The sequence below is a fragment of the Mytilus galloprovincialis genome, chromosome 13 (assembly GCF_965363235.1).
Source record: "Mytilus galloprovincialis chromosome 13, xbMytGall1.hap1.1, whole genome shotgun sequence".
NCBI classification, from domain to species: Eukaryota; Metazoa; Mollusca; class Bivalvia; order Mytilida; family Mytilidae; genus Mytilus; species Mytilus galloprovincialis.
Genome location: NC_134850.1, coordinates 1,409,518 through 1,432,514, shown reverse-complemented (window position 1 = coordinate 1,432,514; position 22,997 = coordinate 1,409,518). Strand labels below are relative to the sequence as shown.

At 31.0% G+C, this 22,997-nt stretch overlaps 2 protein-coding genes across 2 annotated transcripts in view; one reads left to right on the top strand and one right to left on the bottom strand.

The window, feature by feature from the left end:
* LOC143056233 (solute carrier family 35 member F6-like) overlaps positions 1-22,997 on the top strand; it is a 514,661-nt gene that overhangs the window by 79,482 nt on the left and 412,182 nt on the right. The gene's annotated exons all lie outside the window — the stretch shown is intronic.
* Positions 1-22,997, bottom strand: part of LOC143057338 (uncharacterized) — a 73,307-nt gene that overhangs the window by 862 nt on the left and 49,448 nt on the right. The window contains exon 8 of the mRNA XM_076230640.1: positions 3,265-3,468. Within this exon, the coding sequence (XP_076086755.1) occupies positions 3,265-3,468 (204 nt within the window). The remainder of the gene's footprint in view (positions 1-3,264; positions 3,469-22,997) is intronic.

The following is a 22,997-nucleotide window of genomic DNA, read 5'->3' as shown; positions in this document are numbered from 1 at the left end:
TATTATCTGTGTCGAAGGGTATAGTCTTATTGACGTATATTCCACATATGTTTATTATCAGCGTCGTAAGGGTAAAGTGTCATTGACGTATATTCCACATCTTTTTATTACATGTAACTGCCTCGCAAGAGTGAGTATAGTGTCATTGACGTATATTCCACATCTTTTTATTAACTGCCTCGCAAGAGTGAGTATAGTGTCATTGACGTATATTCCACCACTTTTTATTATCTGAGTTTAAAGGGTAAAGTCTCACGGACGTATATTCAATATCTTTTTTATTATCTGTGTCGTAAGGGTATAGTCTTATTGACGTATATTCCACACCTTTTTATTATCTGCGTCGTAAGGGTAAAGTTTTATTGACACATATTCCACTTCTGTTTATTATCTGCGGCGTAAAGGTAACGTCTCATTGACGTATATTCCACATCTTTTTGTTATCTGCGTCGTAAAGTTATAGTCCAATTGACGTATATATTTGTATGTGTTAGTTCTGTAAACTTAGCGTATATGACAATCCTGTATTGTTTATTTGTGTCGTTTGGTTACTGTCTCATCTACATATGTCACATCATATTTTATGTTTTGTTTCCTTGAGTTACTGCATCATTGACGTTTATTTCGCATAATTTGACAATTTTTCGTTTGTGTATAGAAACATTGACGTATACCATTTCTTTGACCTTCGTTTTCGGAAGGACGTGAAATATTCAAGGTTGGTTCCAGAACGTCCAGTGGCAAATATAGGACCAGACGGGGGGAACATAATGTACTGCATACATTTATGTCTATCAGAATTACCAGGAGGTAGGGTCTATGACCTTGAGAGTAATAATGACAAATTAAAATTTTAAGGTTTTTATTTCGAGGAGAGATTAGGATTAAGGACATACATATGGTAAAATTAAATAACAATCTTCATTGCAAAAAGCAAGACCCAGGCGACGGGTTAAAATGCAAAAACTAACATTTGTATTATATGTACAAAATGTACAAAAAAAAAACACTCACGACACTTCAAAACGTTAAAATGAATAATATATACATAAAACTATAGTTGCAGGTTCGTAAAGGATGCTCTGAAACAGCAAATGGAAATGGAACAAGAACAACACGTCCTTGACGTATGCAAAATATCCTGCAAATTGCATAAAGAGCTTCAAGGGACAATCATTTTATCATACATGAACAACAAAATGCTTTTAGTATTGAACCTTTAATATAAAAAAGAAGATGTGGTATGATTGCCAATGAGACAACTATCCACAAAAGACCAAAATGACACAAACATTAACAGCTATAGGTGACCGTACGACCTTCAACAATGAGCAAAGCCCATACCGCATAGTCAGCTATAAAAGGCCCCAATTAGACAATACAGTATTGTAGTAATTATGTAATATAAATCATAATTGATTAAGTTGAATTTGTACTCAGTTGATAACATACTAATCCACACAATCTATTTCGAATGAATATTTGCAAGAACAAATCTGAATCGAATAAACTAACTAATGTTCATATATGTCCGTTTTTTCTAATGTCAAATAAAACAAACAAACACACCTGTCGTTATGAATATTACATACGAATAGAATATTTTCTTGTGTGTTAAAATAAATTCCAAAAATAGCCTATTCACTCAATTTAGTTCAGTAAAAGTTGAATAATATCTTCTCATAAGAGTATGAATTATACATAAAAGATACAATCATAGACATTGTTTTTTACTCGAAAAAAAAAATCGATTTTCAAAATAATAATATAGAACAACTAAATTTTCAATGTTTTATAAATGGTGATTTTTTTTTATTCAAACAACGGTAATTAAATACGACAGCCCAGGAAAATCCAAGTTACATTTTCAAAATTAATTATATTTTTTTTTGTAATTTTGTTTTGAAAGATGTTGGAACACTGTCATATGAGTCTAGGCAGCGTTAGACCATGTGTTATTTGTAAATGATGAACATGAAATTTGTAAAACCTTCAATTTGGAAAATAAACAAACGAAAACTTTAAACATTACATTTTGATGTGAATAGAATATTTATGTGGTTAATCGGTTGGGTGTGAATCGTCCAGTGACAAATATCTCATTTCCATTCCGGATGCAAACAAAAAAACAATGTAAATGGTTTAACAAAAGAGTATGCATTTGAAAACCGCACCAGTCAACGTGCTCAGAAAATATTTACAACTTGCATATCAATATAGAATATTTATTTCGAATTTACAAATGATTTTAATTAAAATTTCCTCTCAAACCATCCGTTAGATTTGGTGAAATATTAATCGATTTTTTTTTTCTTTATCTATAAAAAAGTAATTGGACAATCTGTAATCACACCATGTATTAAGTCTCTTTAATATTTCTTTAAATTTCCATTTAAAGTTGAAATGTTGTCGCACATTAAATTAAATCTTTAACCCTCAACTAGTAGGGACTACATCATATAATTGTAATAATGTCTTTTAATCTTAATATGGAATGCAGCAGTACAGATGACGGTAATTCGTTTTGTTAGATTAAAAGTAAAGTAAATTAATAGAAGTTATTTTGAATGATTAAATCAACAAACAGATCCGAGTCCAAATAAACTCATTGTCTGAAAGAATTATTCATTGTTATTTATCATGGTTTCTTTTTCACCTCAAAAAGAAATGCCTTCTCGCCATATAGATTACTAACAAGCAGAATGTTTTCTTTTTTGTCAAAATAAATTCCCCACGGTTTATCCAATCCATCTGATTTAGTTAGAAGTTCTCTATGATGTTTACCATCATCTGATACAACTATTACAGTGTGTGTCCAGTCATCCGTCACATAGACATTCCCTTCGTTATCTGTTGTTACACGATTTGAATATTGATATCCATCCATTTTAAACTTCCACATTAAGTTTCCATCTAACGAGCAGCAGTATATTGATGATGTATAGTCTATACAAACCAACCTGTCTCTGTCTACTGTAATGTCGTGGATATCGTCTGTAGGTAAAGGTATAGTACGTATTACTTTACCTGTCAGATCCATCACATGTATTATACTGATACCCATAACAAAGTACAGGTTATTATCATTATATGATATTCCGTAGCAGTTACCACTGGTGTTGATTGTACTGGTGACAGAACGTGTAGATATATCTATTATCAGTATTGTATTGTTATCACTACAGGATACTGCTACAGTGTTACTATCTATCTCTGTTATATAATATGGTTTATAGGACAGAGGAATGTGATTGACATCAATACCGTCTGTATTACAAATAATAAGTCGGTTATTTCTACAGTCGGTAAACACTAATGTATTGCCTGTTTTGATACAGCTAGTAATGGACATAATTTCATTCGATGACTTTGTGATATTTAACTGTTGACGCAAAGTGACAGAAACAGGAAAGTTGTTTTTGACATATGCTTGATTCTCATCGAATGCTTCTTTGTTTGGTTCAATTTCTGAAATAAATAATCAAATATTGATTTGGTTATTTCAACAATTGATTTCTTAATCTATAATGCAAATTACCGCTAAAAGTGATTGAATGTTGAACTATTTCTTATGTTTTGCTAACTGTATAATGCTTTAAAAAATTAAATTTTTCACGACCTCAAATTTTCTCTCAGATGTTTACGATTTAATAGAGTTTTTTTTCCCACTTATACAAATCGAGCTTGATTCGACAACAGCATATGATTCATTGAAAATAGAAAAATATATAAAAAATAAAATCACAAAAAATACTGAATTTAGAGGAAAATCAATTCGGAAAAAAAATTGAGAATGGAAATGGGGAATGTGCCAAAGAGACAACAACCCGACCATAGAGCGGAAAGTCCATATAAATGACAGATTAAAAAACTATGACTCCTTCTTAAATGTTCAGAATTAAATTTATTTGAGGTACAGATTACATAACATATAAAAGAAATAACATGACTTTCACGGTTTTTTGCAAGTTTTATTTGTGACCATTTAAACACATAATAAACAATCCTGAATAATGAATACATCGGTACTAAAACAAAATATTAATCTAAACACATGTCTTTTTGTCTGTCTGAGGTCACGAGCCTTAGCATGTCAGTCGTTTTTTTTTTTTTGTGTCAATCTCCTTGTATTTATTCATTTGTTGAATTTAGTATAGGTTGCTGATCTTTAAAAATCTTTGATGAATTGTTGAAATTCAGACTTTATTCAGTCAAATTTTGGGCTTCTGAAAGTGTAAATTGATGAAATCCGTACGCATATTATTACCAAGTAATAAACGTTTGTCATTTGGTCACTGTTTCATTGACAGATACACCACATCTACTTTATTCTTACTCATATTAATCATTTTAAATAGAGGTAAAGAGAAAGTAATACATTATATACATAACATTCAGGTCTGCTGCCTTCGTCTTAACAAGAACCCAAAGGGTGACTGGAGAATAGAGATACGGTCAATAAGGTCTTCTTTCTACCGGCAGAACAACCCTTGCCAAGGTGGAGCGTCATGTTGGCTATGCGGGATGGACAAGTACGCAGCCACGTTCACTCAGAATTGGGACATTGAATTCTAAGCTTCATGTAGAGTGACTGCCATGCTGTCTGCACACTGATAACCCTTGCAAAAACTCTTTGAGGAGTCCGAAGGTGTCCTGTTGTAAGAAAAAATGTCCGTATCCAATTAACACTCATTTCCCAGTGGCAGTCACTTTTTCTCCTACTTTCATCCCAAATGGCCTCTATTAAATACAGGACCTACCTATTGCATTTGTTATTAAATAGTCCTCGAGAAAGTTGGAATCCTTGTAATTTAAGAACCAAATGTTGTATAAATCATCTCGATACCAAAACACCTCCTCCTCAGCTGGGGAATTACACAGTACTCTCTGCAACACTTGTATCAACCCAGTTTTATAATTATGCACATCTTAGTGCATAATGTCTCACGACAGAAAAATCGGTTCAAATCTTTCCTTTAAAGGACTAAGGTCTCGTCTCATGGTGCTTCACGTTGTTCTACTGGATGTTTAATCCCCGTCAGATCAGAATTGGGACGTTGAATATGATGTAGGGTACTGCTGACACGCTTTCTACAGCTTTACATTACAGTGTTTTTGGGGTTGCCTATCCGAAGCAAAATTGTTGTATAATCCTGGTACCTTTGATAACTATTGACCCTATGTAACATGTCAATGATTTTAAGGCTGTCAAAATCCCGAATTTCCCGTCCTTCATAGCAGTCGAATATATAAAAAAAGGAATATGTAGTATGATTGCCAATGAGACAACTATCCACAAAAGACCAACATAGCTAGGATGAAATTTGAAAAAAAGGCAGGACAGGAGTTTTGATTAAAAAAAAGACAGGATGAGACATTTTGCAAAAAAAAAAGTCAGGATAAACTAATAAAAAAAAGGCAGGACCGAATAGAGTGAAAAATAAAAAGGCAGGACAGAGATTACAACTAAAAAAAATGCAGGACAAAATTTTTCATCCTAGCCCCCCCCCCCCCCCATAAAAATCAAATGGTAGCTCCCTTATTTCACCAATCGATTATCTTATTTATAATGCAGTTTATAAATTACATATAAAAGGGCGTAAATAATGAAAAAAAAAATATTTTGCATACTTCATTTTTTGGTATTTCACGACCCAAAATTTCTCTCCAAACGATTTGTTTGAATACGTGTTACTTTGAACTCAATTACAATTTAAGGAAAAACGTAAAAAAGTTTACAATGAAAATAGTTATATGACAGAAATTGAAAAACAGATGTGAAGAGCATTGTCAAGTGCTAATGCAGTGGAGTAATATATATGTTTGACTTCCTCTATCCGAATCACGGAAAGTAGGAGGGGTGTCTTTTTCTGTATACAGACGTTTCGCTAGGATATATGCGTTTTTGATATGTCACATATATATGTATGTTGTTATCCATTTGTTTGATTTGTTAAAGCTTATGATTTTCCCCATTTGTTAAGGGACCTCCTGTATAGAATTTCCTAAGAGTTCGGTATTATGAGTTCCCCATTTGTTAAGGGACCTCCTGTATAGAATTTCCTAAGAGTTCGGTATTATGATTTTCCCCATTTGTTAAGGGACCTCCTGTATAGAATTTCCTAAGAGTTCGGTATTATGATTTCCCCATTTGTTAAGGGACCTTCTGTATAGAATTTCCTACGAGTTCGGTATTCTTGTTATTTTACTTTTTGCAATTCCACCAAGGTAAAATGTAATGAGTCAACATTTTTTATCTTTCGATTGAATAATTGTATATGTGTGTTTCCGCTTTTAAATTAGATTAAGATATTAAAAAAAATGTACTGGTAACTAAGAACGGGTTATAAATTCATTTGTCTTGATTTCAACATCATTTCAAAATACGAAGGAGTTCAAGTACCAGCTGCGCTGCACGTCTGTACCAACAATCTACCTGCAAAATCCTCCCCAACCTCCATGGTCCTTACTACATTCAACTTTATCATGTTTATATAGCATATCATTTTTATTTTAAAAGAAAATTACCATCCGAATTAAATGCGTCAAAATGAATAAAGTAGAAACACATCGAAGGTGTTAGCTAGTAGATCGTTTTTTTACGAAATGAATTTTAATTGTCACACGTTACATTACCTGCATTCAAAAGGTATTCTTAAAAATAATGAAATATTTGTGACTGAACGTAAAGCAAATAAGAATTAATCAATCGATCTTTAATGATCTTACGTCAGAAAACATGTATCTTCGGATTTTGATTGACATTTTAAATGTGGGGGAAATGAATATTTTAACTACGCACATCTTAGTACATGATGTATATACAACAACTAACCACGATAGAGACATCGGCATAAACCTCTCTGTTTACGGGCTAATGTTTATGCTCCAGGTGCTACACGTAGTTCTGCTTGATGTGTAAAAACGCGTCCACATCAGATCTGAATCGGCGCGTTGAATTTTATGTTGGGTAACATGCTGTTGTTGACGCTTTAATACAGTTTTAAATTACAATGCTTTGGAGTTCCCTATCCGAAGCAAATTTGATAACACTATGTAACATGTCATCGTTTATGAGGTTGTTATTTTCCCGAATACCCCGTCCTTCCTTCCAGCCAAAGACTATTAAATGTGTTCAAAAATTGTGATCGTTGTTCTTCTTTTTAATTAAAGCCAATCAATCGTTTTTGCCAACTGTATTGTTAACTCATGATGTATATCATTTTTTTTTAGATGAAAATGTTTTCCATTGATTTATTTGCAAATGTTGGTAAAACTGGTACCAACAAAAATAAATAATCCAAAGTATTTATTATTATTCCCCAAAGGGTGACTCGAGAATTGAAATATATTTTTTTTTTATTTAAAACTTTATTGAAAAGCACTTTACGCCCATATGGACCAATGGCTTAAAACATTATACATACTGTACAGTTTACATAAAACAATGAAAATAAACAATGGACACACTTTGAACTGTAATTTGTCTTTTTTTTTAAATCAATATATTTATATATATATAAGAGATTCAAATTATATCAAGGACTCCCTGCCCTCAGTCTTAGTGACTTTTTTTAAAAAGGAGCCTAATTTGCAAGTGTCCTGTTTTGTTTCAGGATTGAGAATATGTTTTAATTTATCTATATCATTTAAGTTATTATATTTATTTTCATTTAAAAATTCTTTTCTTAATTGTTCATTTATTTTACATTTAAAAAAGAAATGAAACTCATCATCTAGTACATCACAATGTGTACATAGTCTTAAATCTCTGGGAATTTTCCTGTATCTTCCAGTTTCTATTAATAAGCAGTGGTCACTTATTCGAAATTTAGAAATTAGTTGTCTATATTCAAAGTTTTGAGAAAGTAGGTATGGTTCAAAGTTATAGCTTTTCTTTATTTTTTTAAAAAGTTGGAGTTTGCTATTCTCTTGTAAATTTAATATTTTATCATTATATAAATTTTCATAGGAGTTTTCTAGATTTTGTTTGTATATTAGCCTATTATTTTTATCCTTATTTTGGTTAACAATTTCTAAATCATTTTGACTTCTGACATGATTTACATAGGAGTACCAAGAATAAATACCTGCATTATGTAAAGTTTTTGCCAAATTTAGTGTCTCTTTTAGTAAGGGACTAGTTTCTTCCCTTAATAGTCTATCATGAAAAAGAAGAGTTTGTCTTTTTATAAAGCAATCAATAGGGTAGCTGCCTAATTCAGATCGAGCAGCTATATTGCAAGAGCATTTTTTTACTCCTAAAGTAGTTTATTAAATTTATTTAGTACTTTATCAGGTGGACTACTTTTTGTCGAGCCTGCAACTTTTGTTGCAGAAAGCTCGACATAGGGATAGTGATCCGGCGGCGGCGGCGGCGGTGTTAGCTAACTTCTTAAAAGCTTTATATTTTAGAAGGTGGAAGACCTGGATGCTTCATACTTTGTATATAGATGCCTCATGTTATGAAGTTTCCGTCAGTCACATGTCCAATGTCCTTGACCTCATTTTCATGGTTCAGTGACCACTTGAAAAAAAAGTTCAAATTTTTTGTAATGTTGAATTCTCTCTTATTATAAGTAATAGGATAACAATATTTGATATGTGCGTACCTTGAAAGGTCCTCATGTCTGTCAGACAGTTTTCACTTGACCTCGACCTCATTTCATGGATCAGTGAACAAGGTTAAGTTTTGGTGGTCAAGTCCATATCTCAGATACTACAAGCAATAGGGCTAGCATATTCGGTGTATGGAAGGACTGTAAGGTGTACATGTCCAACTGGCAGGTGTCATCTGACCTTGACCTCATTTTCATGGTTCAGTGGTTATAGTTAAATTTTTGTGTTTTGGTCTGTTGTTATACTATATGCAATAGGTCTACTATATTTGTTGTATGGAATGATTGTAAGGTGTACCTATCTAGCGGGCAGATGTCATGTGACCTTGACCTCATTTTCATGGTTCAGTGGTCAAAGTTAAGTTTTTGAGTTTTGGTCTTTTTATCTAATACTATATGCCATAGGTCATCTATATTTGGTGTATGGAAATATTTGATGATCTTTATGTCAGTCGCGCAGGTTTTATTTGACCGTGTCCTCATTTTCACGGTTCATTGCACAGTGTTAAGTTTTTGTGTTTTGGTCTATTTTTCTTAAACTATAAGTAATAGGTCAACTATATATGTCTGCCTGGCATGGTTCATCTGACCTTGATCTCATTTTCAAGGTGCATTGGTCTTTGTTTAGTTATCTTGGTTAATGTTAAGTTTATGTGACAGTTGTATAAAAGCTTAGCTTTATACTTAGGACTATCAACATAATATCAATGATTAGTATAGAAGGCGAGACATTTCAGCGTGTGCACTCTTGTTTGTTATTTTTATCTCCTTTAATTGAAGCTTTATGAAAGGATGAGTATGCATCCATATACCATATTTCACTGTTATAAGTTAATATTGGTCTGACGAGAGAGTTAAACAAATGGTTTGACAAATTTACAGGAGTCTGATGAATCGAATTACAATATGTTTTTATAGAATACATTACTTTCATAGATTTTTTGGCTAATTCTTGTGCTGAATGAATAAGATTTCCATTCTGACTAATGATATAACCAAGAAATTTAAACTTTTCCATTTGCCCTAATTTATCACCATTATAGTTAAAAGAATGGTTAAGATTTTTCCTATTGTTACTTGTGCTTAAAATCATAGTTTTATTTTTTTTACAATTTACAGTTAACTGCCATTTATCACAGTATTGAGACAAATGGTTTAAACTTGACTGGAGACCCTCTTTAGTTTCAGACATTATCAAAATATCATCAGCAAATAGGATGCTTCCAATATTTGTCTGTTCTATTTTCAAGGGATCACAGTCATCCTGTTTAAAAATTTGAGGTAGATCATTTATGAAAATATTGAATAGGGTGGGACTTAAAGAATCCCCTTGTCTTACCCCTCTAGTTACTTCAAACCAGTTAGTGAGTTTATTATTAATGTTTATTGAAGATTTAGTGGTTGAATACATATTTTTTATTACTTGATACATTTTACTGCCGATACCCTGGGACAAAATTTTATATAATAAAGCTGTTCTCCAAATGGAGTCAAATGCTTTACGTAAGTCAACAAAACAAATATATAATGGTTTCTTTTTTAAATTTAAATATTTATTAATCAAAGTTTTAAATACAAATAGACTATCTGTAGTTCTTAATTTAGGAAGAAATCCAAATTGTTCCTGGCTAAATTTGTTTTCCATATATTTAATTATTCTGTTATTTAAAATTGAGCTAAATATTTTGGCAATACCATTTATAAGAGATATTCCTCTGTAGTTATTTGGGTCTTTGGAATCTCCCGACTTAAATATTGGCACTAATCAGTCAGGGGCATTACTTAAACAAGTAATTTTTTAAAGTTACTTATATAAGTAATTTTTGTTTTTGAAAATAAAAAAAATACTTAATAGAGTTATTTTAAATTTCAATAAAACATAGACTAAATGTAGTTTTGATGAGTGTTTACATAATTTCATATCATAAAGTTAAGAATTTATTATATTTGAGAGGATTATAGAGATGAAGGGTTACTTTAAAAATTATGACAAAAATATTACTCGAATAAGTTATGTGATACATTTTTTATAAAATTAGTATAAAAACTTATTTAAGGAACATGTGTACTTACTTGGTTTGGGTTACAAATTATAAATAACTTCAATCCTTAATCAATTCACAAGTATCTATCTATTTATATCAGTCTACCTTTTAGATTTTGGAGGAAAATGAGAATTTAATTGTCCCCAGATACCAATCTTTGACCAAGAAGCGTCGGTATGAAAGATAAGTGCGTCAGAAAGTTAATTAGTGTTTTAGAAGGATTAGATTTAATATGTCAGGGGAAAAATAACCAGATGACTGTGAAAAATTGTTAAACCTAGTAAAATCTGTATTATTGGACACCTATAAAAATAATATTCAGAAAAGTTACTTATATAAGTAATATTTAAAATAGCCTCGTTTTCAACATTACTTGAATAGGTAATTTTAATTGTTACTTGTTTAAGTAATGCCCCTGACTGCTAATAGAGAATATTGCCATGTTTCAGGGAACATCCTGAATCAAGAACAAGGTTATATAATTTTGCGTAGCATTTAATAGTTACTGGACTACAATATTTAATCACCTCATTTACAATGGAGTCTGGTCCAGGGGATTTTTTCATTTTAAGGGATTTTATAACTTTATTTACTTCTGATATAGTTAATGGGCTATCAGTTATTTCATTAAATCTATTTTCACTCTCTTTGTTTTTCAAAAAAAGGTTTATCTCATCTTCTGCTTTGTCGCAAGGTTTGTTCCAAAGACCTTGCTTTTGAAAATGGTTTGTTAGGTTATCTGATTTCATATTAATTTCTGTGGTATTCATATTATTTCTTAGAGATTTAAGAAGTTTCCAAAATTGTTGAGGGTCTTTAGTTTGAAGATTTGATAGTTTTTCAATCATTTGTTGTTGATATTGGATTTTTTTCTTTTTACTTGCTTTTTTTAAATATTTTGCAGTTTCAAAAAATTGCTGTTTTAAATTTCTATCAAATGGTTTATGTTTTAGTTTTTTACCTAAATTATTGATTTTACTTTTTAAATCTTTTAATTCATCGTCTGACCAAGGGTTCTTTTTTATTTTACTTTTCTTTTGCTTTATTGGAAATTTTATTATACATGTTTTAGAGGCTACATTATCTAGAATTTCTGTTAATGATTTTGAAACTTCATTTATGCCTTTTTCATTTCTTACAAAGTGGGTGATTTCAAAATTTAAAATCTTATTTTTCACTTCATCAGAGTTTAATGCTTCATACATCTTACCATGTGACACATCAGTCCATCTGTATGTTGTGAATTTTTTCATATTATTATTATTAAAGTCCTTTTTATTTATATATTGTTTTATATCACATTTTAGTTTAAATGAGATCTGTACATGGTCCGATAAAAAATTCAGATCAGATGTACAAAAATATTCTACTGAGGGCAGGAGATCCTTGCTCAATAGTGCATAGTCAACTGTGCTACAGCCATTTTTAGAAAAATATGTGTGATAAGCCAACGAATCTCCTAAATATCTACCATTTAAGATCCTAAGTCTTGAGGATAAACACATGTTCAGTAAATTATTACCTTGTTGGTTTAAAATATCTAAATTATTTCTTTTAATAGGAGAATCTAGATCATAGTCTTGGGGTAACATATCCTGTAAAAATTGGATTCTATTATTTTCATTTTCAATGTAGTCAGCTTGTTCCCCAGTTCTGGCATTAAAGTCCCCAATTAGGGCTATATCCCCATATTTTGAATAATTTGCTATCTCAGCCTCTAAATTAAGTAAATCATCTGCAGTGTGTGTTGAATTTAATGGGGGGATGTACACCGCACAGAGATAGATATGTGTTCCTGTCCCAAAAAATGTTTTATTCAGTTTAAGCCCCATTCTATTTGGTGACTGAGAGCCATTCTTTAGATATTCTATTCCTGGATATATTTGTTTTTTTATATAAACTATAATGCCCCCGCTATGTCTCTTAGACCTTTTATTTTTTTTCCTAGATTTTGAGATTGATACAAATCCATTTATTTGTGTATCTGCACTTTCTCCTTTCCATGTTTCAAGAATTACATTTATATCAGATTTAATATTTTCAATAAAACTAGGGTCCATGTATTTATCCCCAAGACCATGAATATTCCAAGACGCTACTGATAAATGCTTTTGTTGAAAAGTCATAATTACAAAAAAAGTGAAATAAGTTTTAAATTCTGGTGGGATAGTTCCAAGAGTTTTACTAAAGTATAACAGTTATCTCCCTTTGTACATAATGTGAATATATTACACACTTAATGTTATTCAATAGTATACATACAAGTACAAAATATTTTCATTTAAATATATATGTCAATTATATATAAATATTCTTAAAGTTTCAGAAAAAATTTCAAGCTGTAACTATTTTCAATTAAAACTTTCTAGATGTACTTGTACATTCAAATGTATTATTTAAATTTTAGTGTAAATATTGTTCTCTAAGTGCTTAGCTTATATATATCTATGTAAACCGAACAATGTAAATAAATTCTTATAAAATACAGCAAATGTATTTCTTTGTCCTTATGAACCACAAAACATATTGTACTTCCTGTACTACTAAAATAAACAATTCAAAAATAATTAAATCTTATGTTTTCTTTCTTTTTTTTTCTTTTTTTTTCTGTGAAGAAAGTTAAAATATTAAAAGCCTTCAGCACCTCATCGAATCTTTCGACATCAAGTTATCATTAATTCTGAACAAAAATTTAAACAGTACCTTTCAAAATTTGATAAACTGTACATGATAAATACAAAACAATAAATTGTTACAAAGCAAATTTAATTTTCAGAGTTATTCATGTTGTTTATGATTTTGCAAAAAATATCTAATTAAAAGACAATTTTCTTAATAGTTGTTTCATCAGTATTTCCATGTTGTCATTTTCATGATTCACATTGTTTCTCTCCTCTGATTGGTACGGGTAGTTTTGATCCGTTTGAATGTGTCTATTTTGGTATTCTCTCTCATTTGGGTATCTTTGATATTCTTGTCTCAGATGTTCCCTCTCATTTTGGTAACTTGGGTATTCCCTCCCATTTTGATATTGGTTATCATTATAGTTTGCATATTGGTGTCCATTAGAGTATGACTGATGACAGTTTTGTATTCCATATTGGTGATTATATCCTCGGTTGTACTGGACTCTTTCTATCCTTTGTTGATTGTTCCCGGAACTGATTCCTAATATTGGGTTCAAAATTTCCTTTAAATTTCTGACGTACGTAGGGACCCCCTTTTCCAATGACAGATGTATTCCATCCCTGAAGTCATTTCGTGTCATGTTTTTCTGTCTAATGATTGTAAATCCATATTCTTCAGTGTGATTTTCAAGGATTTTATTAAAGTCTAGCCTTTTTTCATCAAATTTTCGTGTTTCTGTTCTATTTTGGTAGAATCTAGGCAAAATTTCTCCAACAAAGATGTCGCAGTCAGGGGACATACTCTCTTTTGTTTCTTTCAATAATTCAATAAAAGGAGGAATAACTTGGTCTACACTGTCCTCAAAATCTAAATCATTAGAACCTACTTGTATAACCACATTATTGACAGGCATTTTGTTGCTTTGTGATTGAATAAAGCTTCTAGCCCCTTTTATTGTTTTTTCTTTCAGTGTATTAATTTTAACTTGTTTATTTCTGTATATTTTTCTTGGCTCTAGATCTTTTACCACTGATGTTCCTATAATCAACACGTCTATATTTCTTTGTGGTTCGTTTGATTTTGATGAATTCAATCTGTTGATATTTTCAATCCTCTCAATTTTATGTTCTGACAGTTCAGTTTTTTCTTTTGTTTTAGATTTATCACTTTTTTCCAATTTATCAATTATTTCTTTTAAGCATGTTTCATCAATTTTTTCAGTTGAATGTAGAATTTTGGCTGTATTTTTATCCTGTGTGGTCAATATTGTTTCACACTTTTCTTTGATACATTTTTGAGTTTCCATGGTAATATTGTCAACAGCTTTAGAAATATTTTGTCTGTAAGTTTTCTTGTTTCTTTGTGTTCCTTTTCAACTTTTTCAGAAATTATAATCATTTCAGATTTAATTCCTTTTGTTATTGTTGACATTTCTGTAATTTTATGACACATGTTGTTATTAGACATTTCTAGAGATATCAATTTATTCGCAAGTTCATTTACTTTGTCAATTGTTTGAAATTTTTCAATAAAGAGCAGTTCCATTTTATGTAATGTTTCTTTGATTTAATCAATATCTTTTTTACATTCACAATTTCTTTGGTCACGAGTTGATTCGTCTTCCTTACTGTTTGTATCATTTGGGATACATGTATAATTACTTCTTGTAATGTGTTCATCCTCTACTTCACTGTTCTTTTCTGTGTTGTCAGTATCTTTATCATGAACATCAAGTAAAGTTTTGGGATTTGTTTCCTCAAAGTCCTCATTGTCATCACTACTATGATTGGTAACTGATATTTCTTTTTCTGAGTTTTTATTATCAATAATTGTAAAGTTCGGGGGCCTCATGTTTTTGATTTTCCCATCTAGAATTTTTGGATTATCTCCCTTTAAACACATGTTAATCATTTTCTTAATGTTATCGAATTCCCGTTTAATCCAACCTTGGCACTGAATTCCTTGAACTAAACATTTGTACGTAGTGTAAAACAGTGTAATGGTTAAAAGTTTATTCCCTTTGTAATGGATTTGAACCACCGACTTGAAGAGATTTGGGTCCAAAATCTTCTCCGAGAACGGTTTGCTTTCATCGTTCAACGTGAGAAGTCTTGATTTTTTTATCATAATCAGACCATACAATATTAGTTTGAGGGTCTTTAACTGCATCAGTGAAATAACGTATTAATAAAGTTCTTCTCCAATACCCGACTGACTTTTTATTAAGCTCAAAGGTAATCTGGCGTTGATCTCTTTTTTGTTGGATACCGGTGTCGTCTGCCATGTTATTAATTTGGTTCATGTAAATGACTTTTTTACAATTATTAACGAAAGTTCTTGTGATATGTAGTTAGAATTTGTGATTGGTTTGTTTTATAACAAGCTTATTAAGTCTTAAACAGCTTGGAATCCACCAGAATTCAACTTTTTTCACCTGCCTGATTTAGCGTGTCCACTCACTGTGGCGGCCATTTTTTTTTATTGCAACCATTGGTCTCCCTCCGACCGTCAGTAAAACCCTCGTCAAAGTTAGATGTCCTGTTGCTGTGTAGGATGTATCAATTACACAGCCACGTCCTGTCACAATGGAAACCTTTTAAGCAGTCCGTAGGTGGCCTGTGGCAAGGCTAAATTTCTGCCTTATCCAGTATACCCTCATTTTCCTGTGGTGACTATAATCAGTCAAGTACGGGCTTTTGAAAGTCTATTGCGTATTATTACCAAGCTAATATTATGTCATTGTCATTGTCGCTATTTGTTTGACGGATACACCACATCTACTTATTTTTACTTATAATAATCAGAACATTATTCTATATACCAAATATATAATTTAAGTCTGTGTTCTTGTTCAGATGGTCAGCAAAGGGTGACATGGGATTAGAGATATTATCATTAAAGTCAATGTGGAACGTGGTCTTGGGTTTGCGGGATGTAAATGTACGCAGCCACGTCCAATCAGACAGATGTTTAATCCGATGCCTCATGTAGAGAGATTGACATGCTCTTTGTAACACGTCTCAAGGGTCCGAAATACGCATTCACGTCAAATCATAATTAGGGCGTTGTATATAAAACAGGGTAATGACACGCGTTTTACAGCTTTACATTACCATTTTAGTCATTATGGCTCCCACCAACAGTGATCAGGGAAATATAAATATGGTCACCATTGGTCTTCCTTCGACCGGCAGTAAAACCCCCTCCAATGTTAGGCGCTCGTTTGGCTGTGCTGCATGTATATGTATCAAGTTCGCAGCAATGTCCAGTCAGAATGGCGACTTAAAATGCGATGACTGGTGTATAACGAGTGCCATGATGACGTTTCGCACGGTATTCGGTCTATGTTTCGTTTGACCATTTCCTGATGCAGAAGTATGACAAAAACAAATCAAATCTACGCATTATTGTATCGTAACTTGTCTTGATTTTTCATTTGAATCGAAATTAAATAAAACCTGATTTGATTTTTATAAGTTTAATGTTTTGTCTCATTATATGATTAAACAATGATTTTCTGTTCATAATTTGCCATATTTGCCGTATAAGACGTAACAACAAGCGTCAACCATCCAAATGTAAACGAAGAAAAAATACTAACTACTGAATGAATTTCGATAAAATTTGTACAGATGGGATATGATATGATCATATTTATTATGTTAACCGGTCACGATAAATATCCTGTCAGTTCGCAATCTAGCAGCCATTTTCCAAATTTCATATAGCTGTAAGATTTGAAAATTCGAGTACACAAAAATGAAAGCTAACATTTCAAAATTATAATATTTTCACATAAATAATAGGAAAGGTTCGCCACCTCTACATAACAATGTGATTTTATTGAATTTTACAAAAATATTTTATTTTTAACATAGCTTCTCCCATTTTATTTTTTTTCAATATTTTCCGTGTCTCCCGTAAATGTTACCATATAGCCATTGTTCAAGATTTTTTAGTACAGCTACTGAACCACTCAAGTTTCCCGTTTTTCCGTTTTCGCTTCGTTTTTCATTCGTTCCGTTTGCGTGTCATTCATTCCATTCATTTCGTACATTTCGTTTAAGTTCATTCCGTGTTCTATTCCGTGCTTCATTCCGTTTATACACGACATAGCATGATAACACGCGTGTTGTTCGGTAAATTGTGAAGCTAATCATTTCGTTTTAGAACGTTTACAGCGTGTGTGAACGATTATATCATTCTAAAACGAAAGGTAATTTGGTTCGTTTCACGGACATATTTCGTATTTTATAATCACATCATCACATGTATTTTTCTTGATTTAAAAAAAACGACAAACACCACATGAATAGACCGTCTCTTTTAATTAAATGATGTGAAATTTTGTAAAAAACGTTTTTGATCGCAGTATAGACATTAAAAATTTGTTGACACATGGAAATATTATATTTTACTTTCATGTTGAGATTAAATGAATTCACAGGTTCATTATTTATTTTCTGTAAAAAGGATGTTTAAAAATATCCGTACATTGTATATTAAAGTGTACTCTATACAAATGTACATGGCTTACTGGATATGCCGAGTTGCAGATATCTAACTAATTTACAATAAAACGAATGTAGAAAATTGTAGTATGGTAGTTTGTAAATAGTCTTCTTTCTATTTTAAATAATTAAAAGTAAATGCTGAATAAAATGTATCATACACAAGAATTGCGGACAGCTCAGCTTTTTTTTAACGTTATTGTCTACGGGGAATTATGACCACTAGTTAGATTAACGAATACTTTGCCTATACTATAGATATCATATAAAATTAACAAATTATAAAAATTGCACCATTTTTATAGCTTTAAAATGGTGTAATAAAATTCACTTTATCTTGAAATTTACTGATGTCCTTATCGTGTTGAACGTTGGGGCATCTTCTGGTTGAATATAGCAAATACGAGGTATACATGTCTACTAAAAAAATCATATTTAATTAATTTTTTATTGTAAATTAAATTAATAAATTATACAATATTGGCAAAAAGTTTTCCTATCAAATGGTATAAAAATCATCATTTTAAAATAATGTTTACTGTTGTCCCTATGCTCTTAAAAGTGGAACTTCATAATTTTTTGTTATGCATACAACGTATATTCAGACAACTAAGATTGACCGTATTCAAAGACGAATTGTGGTTGGTGTTATAAGTTGAATTCTCCATTTTATGATGTGAATTTCCTTTCTTTTGGACATCCATTATTTAATATATCTAGTTAGGTTTTAAGCAATACACTAATTTCTGTTATACCAAAGATGTCTTTAAAGTAACATCAAAGTTAAGAAGTGTGGTTCTGTCGACATCTTTGAGACAAGTACAGAAAAAAAGATTTTTTTCTTCTAAAAAAGGCTTTGTCTAAATAAACTTATTTAGTTTCAAGTAACAATAGCATTAATTTGTTATCAATTAATTAAATACACAATAATGAATGATTGTATTGTTGAAAAAAAAAAATGGTTACATAGTCTGAAAAAGTAAATTGAAATAGAATATAGATGGCAATGTGAAATTTTTTATTGTTATTCAAAACATATAAAAAATATTTTCGTTTTGTCTTGTGGAGAATTAAAGTTGCCTGTTATTTTTTTAGGGGGTATTGTTGTCATTATATGAAATAGATCAATTATGAGGTAAATGCAAGTTTTTTGAATGTAAACAGTAAGACAGTATAGCGTCAAAATCATTGGTACATGTAGAATATGTTATTTTTATGTTCTCATTCGTTCATTGATTTAATTGTTAAGTATACTCATAAAATGTCGTCTGATAATAAAAATGACAAAATACATCGAAAATTCATTTTAAGAAAATCTCCATAATTATCGATCTAAATATGGAAGTATTATATAATACTTCCAGCATCTAAACTGCCATATAAACACGAATGTGTCAATATTTACATAGTATATAAGCGTCCCATGGGGCCACGACAAATCCTTACCAGTGCTGTATCCCAAATCAATACCATATGTTACTATGTTATCTTATCATGGAAGATATTGAAAATAAAGTATTTCACACACAGGCTCTTGTTGAGTGCCCCCCTTTTTTCATTTTATTTTGGTTAAGTTTTATTTGAAAATATTCTTTCAAGTCATATTTCATTTTTTTTCTTTCTTGTATAACTCTTATTCTGGCGATTTAACCATACTTATTTATATTTGTTGTTCTCTATTCGTTTGTATAAGAGTATTCTTATTTCTACACATAAGAATATACAGAGGGTTATACATAAAAAAAAAACGTATTTTATTAAGTGATAATAAATTTAGAAACCTTGAAATATGAACGAATATTTTCAAAAACAAACAATAAAAAAGGGATGAACTTAACGAGCACCTGACTTTCGTGTGTCATGACATTCCTCATTGACAAATGTTTTGCGCTTTTAGATATTCTGTTTCTGTTCTGAATTATTTTCGTGTATTTGCTTACTGACAGTGGTTGTTGGAACTTACTCAATAAATCCGTAGGACGGTTACAATCTTTCGTAAATAACAACAACTTTGTGTCAGGATTTCTGTTTATTTGCGGTCATTACTGGTTCTTCGTTCATAAAATGTATTAAATTTCTGTTCCGTGTATATTTGGTAATAATATGTGATTCTCTCTATTAAACTTGCGAACAAAGAAGATTTCCTACTTTGTGTTTATCACTGTTGGATTAGTTAGGTCTAGTTGAGTTTCGAATATTTGTGAATGGATTAACGAAAATGTCCTTCATACTAAACTCCAAAAATTAAACACATAAATGAACTAAAATTAAAAACAACCCACAAGAATAACAAAGACAGACCAGGAGCTCCTGACTTGGGACAGGCGTAAAAATGCGGCAGGGTGAAAGATGTTTTGTGAGAATTGAACCCTCTCGCTATACATTGAACCTCTGGCAAATGTAGAATAAACACATCAAAACTTGTTGATACATTTGTCTTAAATAAAGTATATAGAATTAACAATAAATACATAGTTAAGCAAATAATTTTAAATTTTAATGACAAAATCAGACTTTACAGCTTCAAGTTCTCTATTCTACAACTTTTTACACCGTTACTTTTCAAAAACAATTTAAGAGAATGGTCTGTATCATATAACCTCCCTGTTCATATTTACAAAATCAACAGATAATTTATTATTGATATCTGCTTCGGAAATTTCTTCTAAAATCAAGGATCATAAACCTTTATTTCGCTGACCTAGAGTTTTTAAGGTCATTTGTCAACGAATTAGAACTTTTTCATTAGCCTTTTTCCCCCTTTCTTATTATTAATATGTCCTGAGTCATATATATACGTATATATATGTCTCTGGTATGTCCATCGTAAAGGTCTGGCAAAACTTTTCTTTTTTTAATTATTTCTTTTCTGTCAGCAGTTTCTCACCATTCATCTGTTTAAAGTCATAGTGGGGATCCCTTCTAAAATCTATTGCGTTTGGAATTATCGTATAATTGCTAATATCATTAATATTTACGCGATATGCCTAACGGCAAATCGACATCTATTGGTGGGGTGTTTGTTTAGGGGAGTTATCTTTTCTTATCTGCTGGTCACCAGACGATGAGAACAAGATGGGAACCAGAATAGAAAATTCACACGAGTTATCTCGCCTTGAAATGTCCATAATTCTTGTACATGTTACGATTGCTTAAAACATATGGACAATATTTCAGTAAGTCTGTGTTTAATTTAATTAAACAAGCTAGATTTATATTTTTTTAATACAGTTACTGTAATCTTAGTGTTATAGGAAAATATTTTTTTATTTGCATATCATAAATAGCATGCATATGAAACCTGTATATGTAGCTTTGTGTTTAAGTTTAGTGGACTATTGACAATAATATATTTCTGTAAAGCTAAAAAGACATTTTATTGCTACAGATGTGTATTAATTAAAGTGGTCACAACGTTTTCGAGAATTTCATACATTTTTTAATCAATCCAAATAACCAGCGGGCGTACTCTGCAGGATATCTTTTGAAAACTTGCCAGACATTTCACACTTAGTTGTTTAACAGATAATTATTCTACTGCCAATCATCAAATGGAACTTTTATTTTTGTTATGTTTAAAAAATGAGACTGATAAAGATATTTATATATTTACATTTTTATTTTGTTTTGGTGTTTAAAATTTGGTTAGAAATATAGTTCAGTATTTTTATTTCCTTTATTGAAATGTTTAAGCTTTCAGCTAATCTGACAATGTAGTTATAACGTGATGCCTATTAGGAGAATGGTAAACGAAAAAAAAGTCACAGGAAAAAAGTCCCGGGAAAAAAGTCACAAAGTCCCTAGAAAATAAAGTCACCGGAAAACAAGCCACAAGAATAAAAATCACAAGAAAAATAATCACAGGGAACTGACAATGCGGTATGGGCTTTGCTCACTGTTGAAGACCGTACGGTGACTTTATATATAAATTCGTTAAGAATTTCTGTGTCATTAGATCTCTTGTGGAGAGTTATCTCATTGCAATCATACCACATTTTTTTTATATATATATGTGTTGTCGATTTATTCACTGACAGTTGCTTTTTCAGTTACTGAAACCTTTAATAAAAACTGTTACCGTAATTTGACGTTTAAAACTGATTTGAATAAGCATGATAGCATACCTATAGATACATGTAAGTAAGGGCTGTATAGCCAGTCAAGGTCTTTAAAAACTTCAATCATCATCAATGGCTTTTTGGGGGGGGGGGGGGGGGGTAAATTATAGATTATGATGATGTTTCTAAAAACTTGTGATCTTTTAACATGTTTAACAAATTTATATAAACTAGAAATTAACATTCAGCCCTAAACGTTGCAGATGAAAGCATTTGAGAAAACCATAAATAATATAGTGTTAATATTTCAGCTTTGTCTTAAAATTTGCAATAAAAAAGATATTGAATCAAAACTCTTTTGAAACAAAGACATTTGTCCTAATATATATAAAGAATATTTTTTTTCCGTGTTCCATTCCGTTTATACACGACATAAAATTTTCCTTTCCTTATCAATTGTACTCATGACTTAAAGTAATGTGAAATTTTACAACAAATCATCTACAAAATTGTACTTAAGTATCAGTAAGGACAAAAAGTCATATTTAGTGTAAAGTGTAAAGTCCCAAAAATGTAGTTAGAGCTTTGAATTTTCGTTAATTCATATATATCTCATTTTATAAGAAATATTAATATTAAATCGGGATAAAAAAAAATCGCAATTATACTAAGAAAAATATTCAATGAATGTTATACAATATGCTTCGTTGCAAATTCGTGTAAAACCTTAGACAAATAGTACAGTTGCATTTTATCGACTGGTCAGTGTTCGGAACTTATGATAGCAAATAGTTATAGCGTATTGAGGACGAGAAAACGAATAGAAAGCTATATTTGTTATTATTTCGCAAGAAACAACTATCCATCACAGACAAAATGACTTATTGATGTTAAACTGGTCCGCCGTTCCATCTATACATATAGCTTCGCACTTCGAGGTGAACACAACAGGGGTCCAGTTTGTATAGATGTGAATTATTAAACGTCACCGTCTCGAAATCCTATGCACGTTTGAGTTTAAATCCCGCGACAATTACAAGGGTATATCAAAATGACTTATAATTAATATTCGTTAATTTTATAAACTCAGAATGAATAGCTTGATCGTTTATACAGAGAATAACATAAATTTAAAAC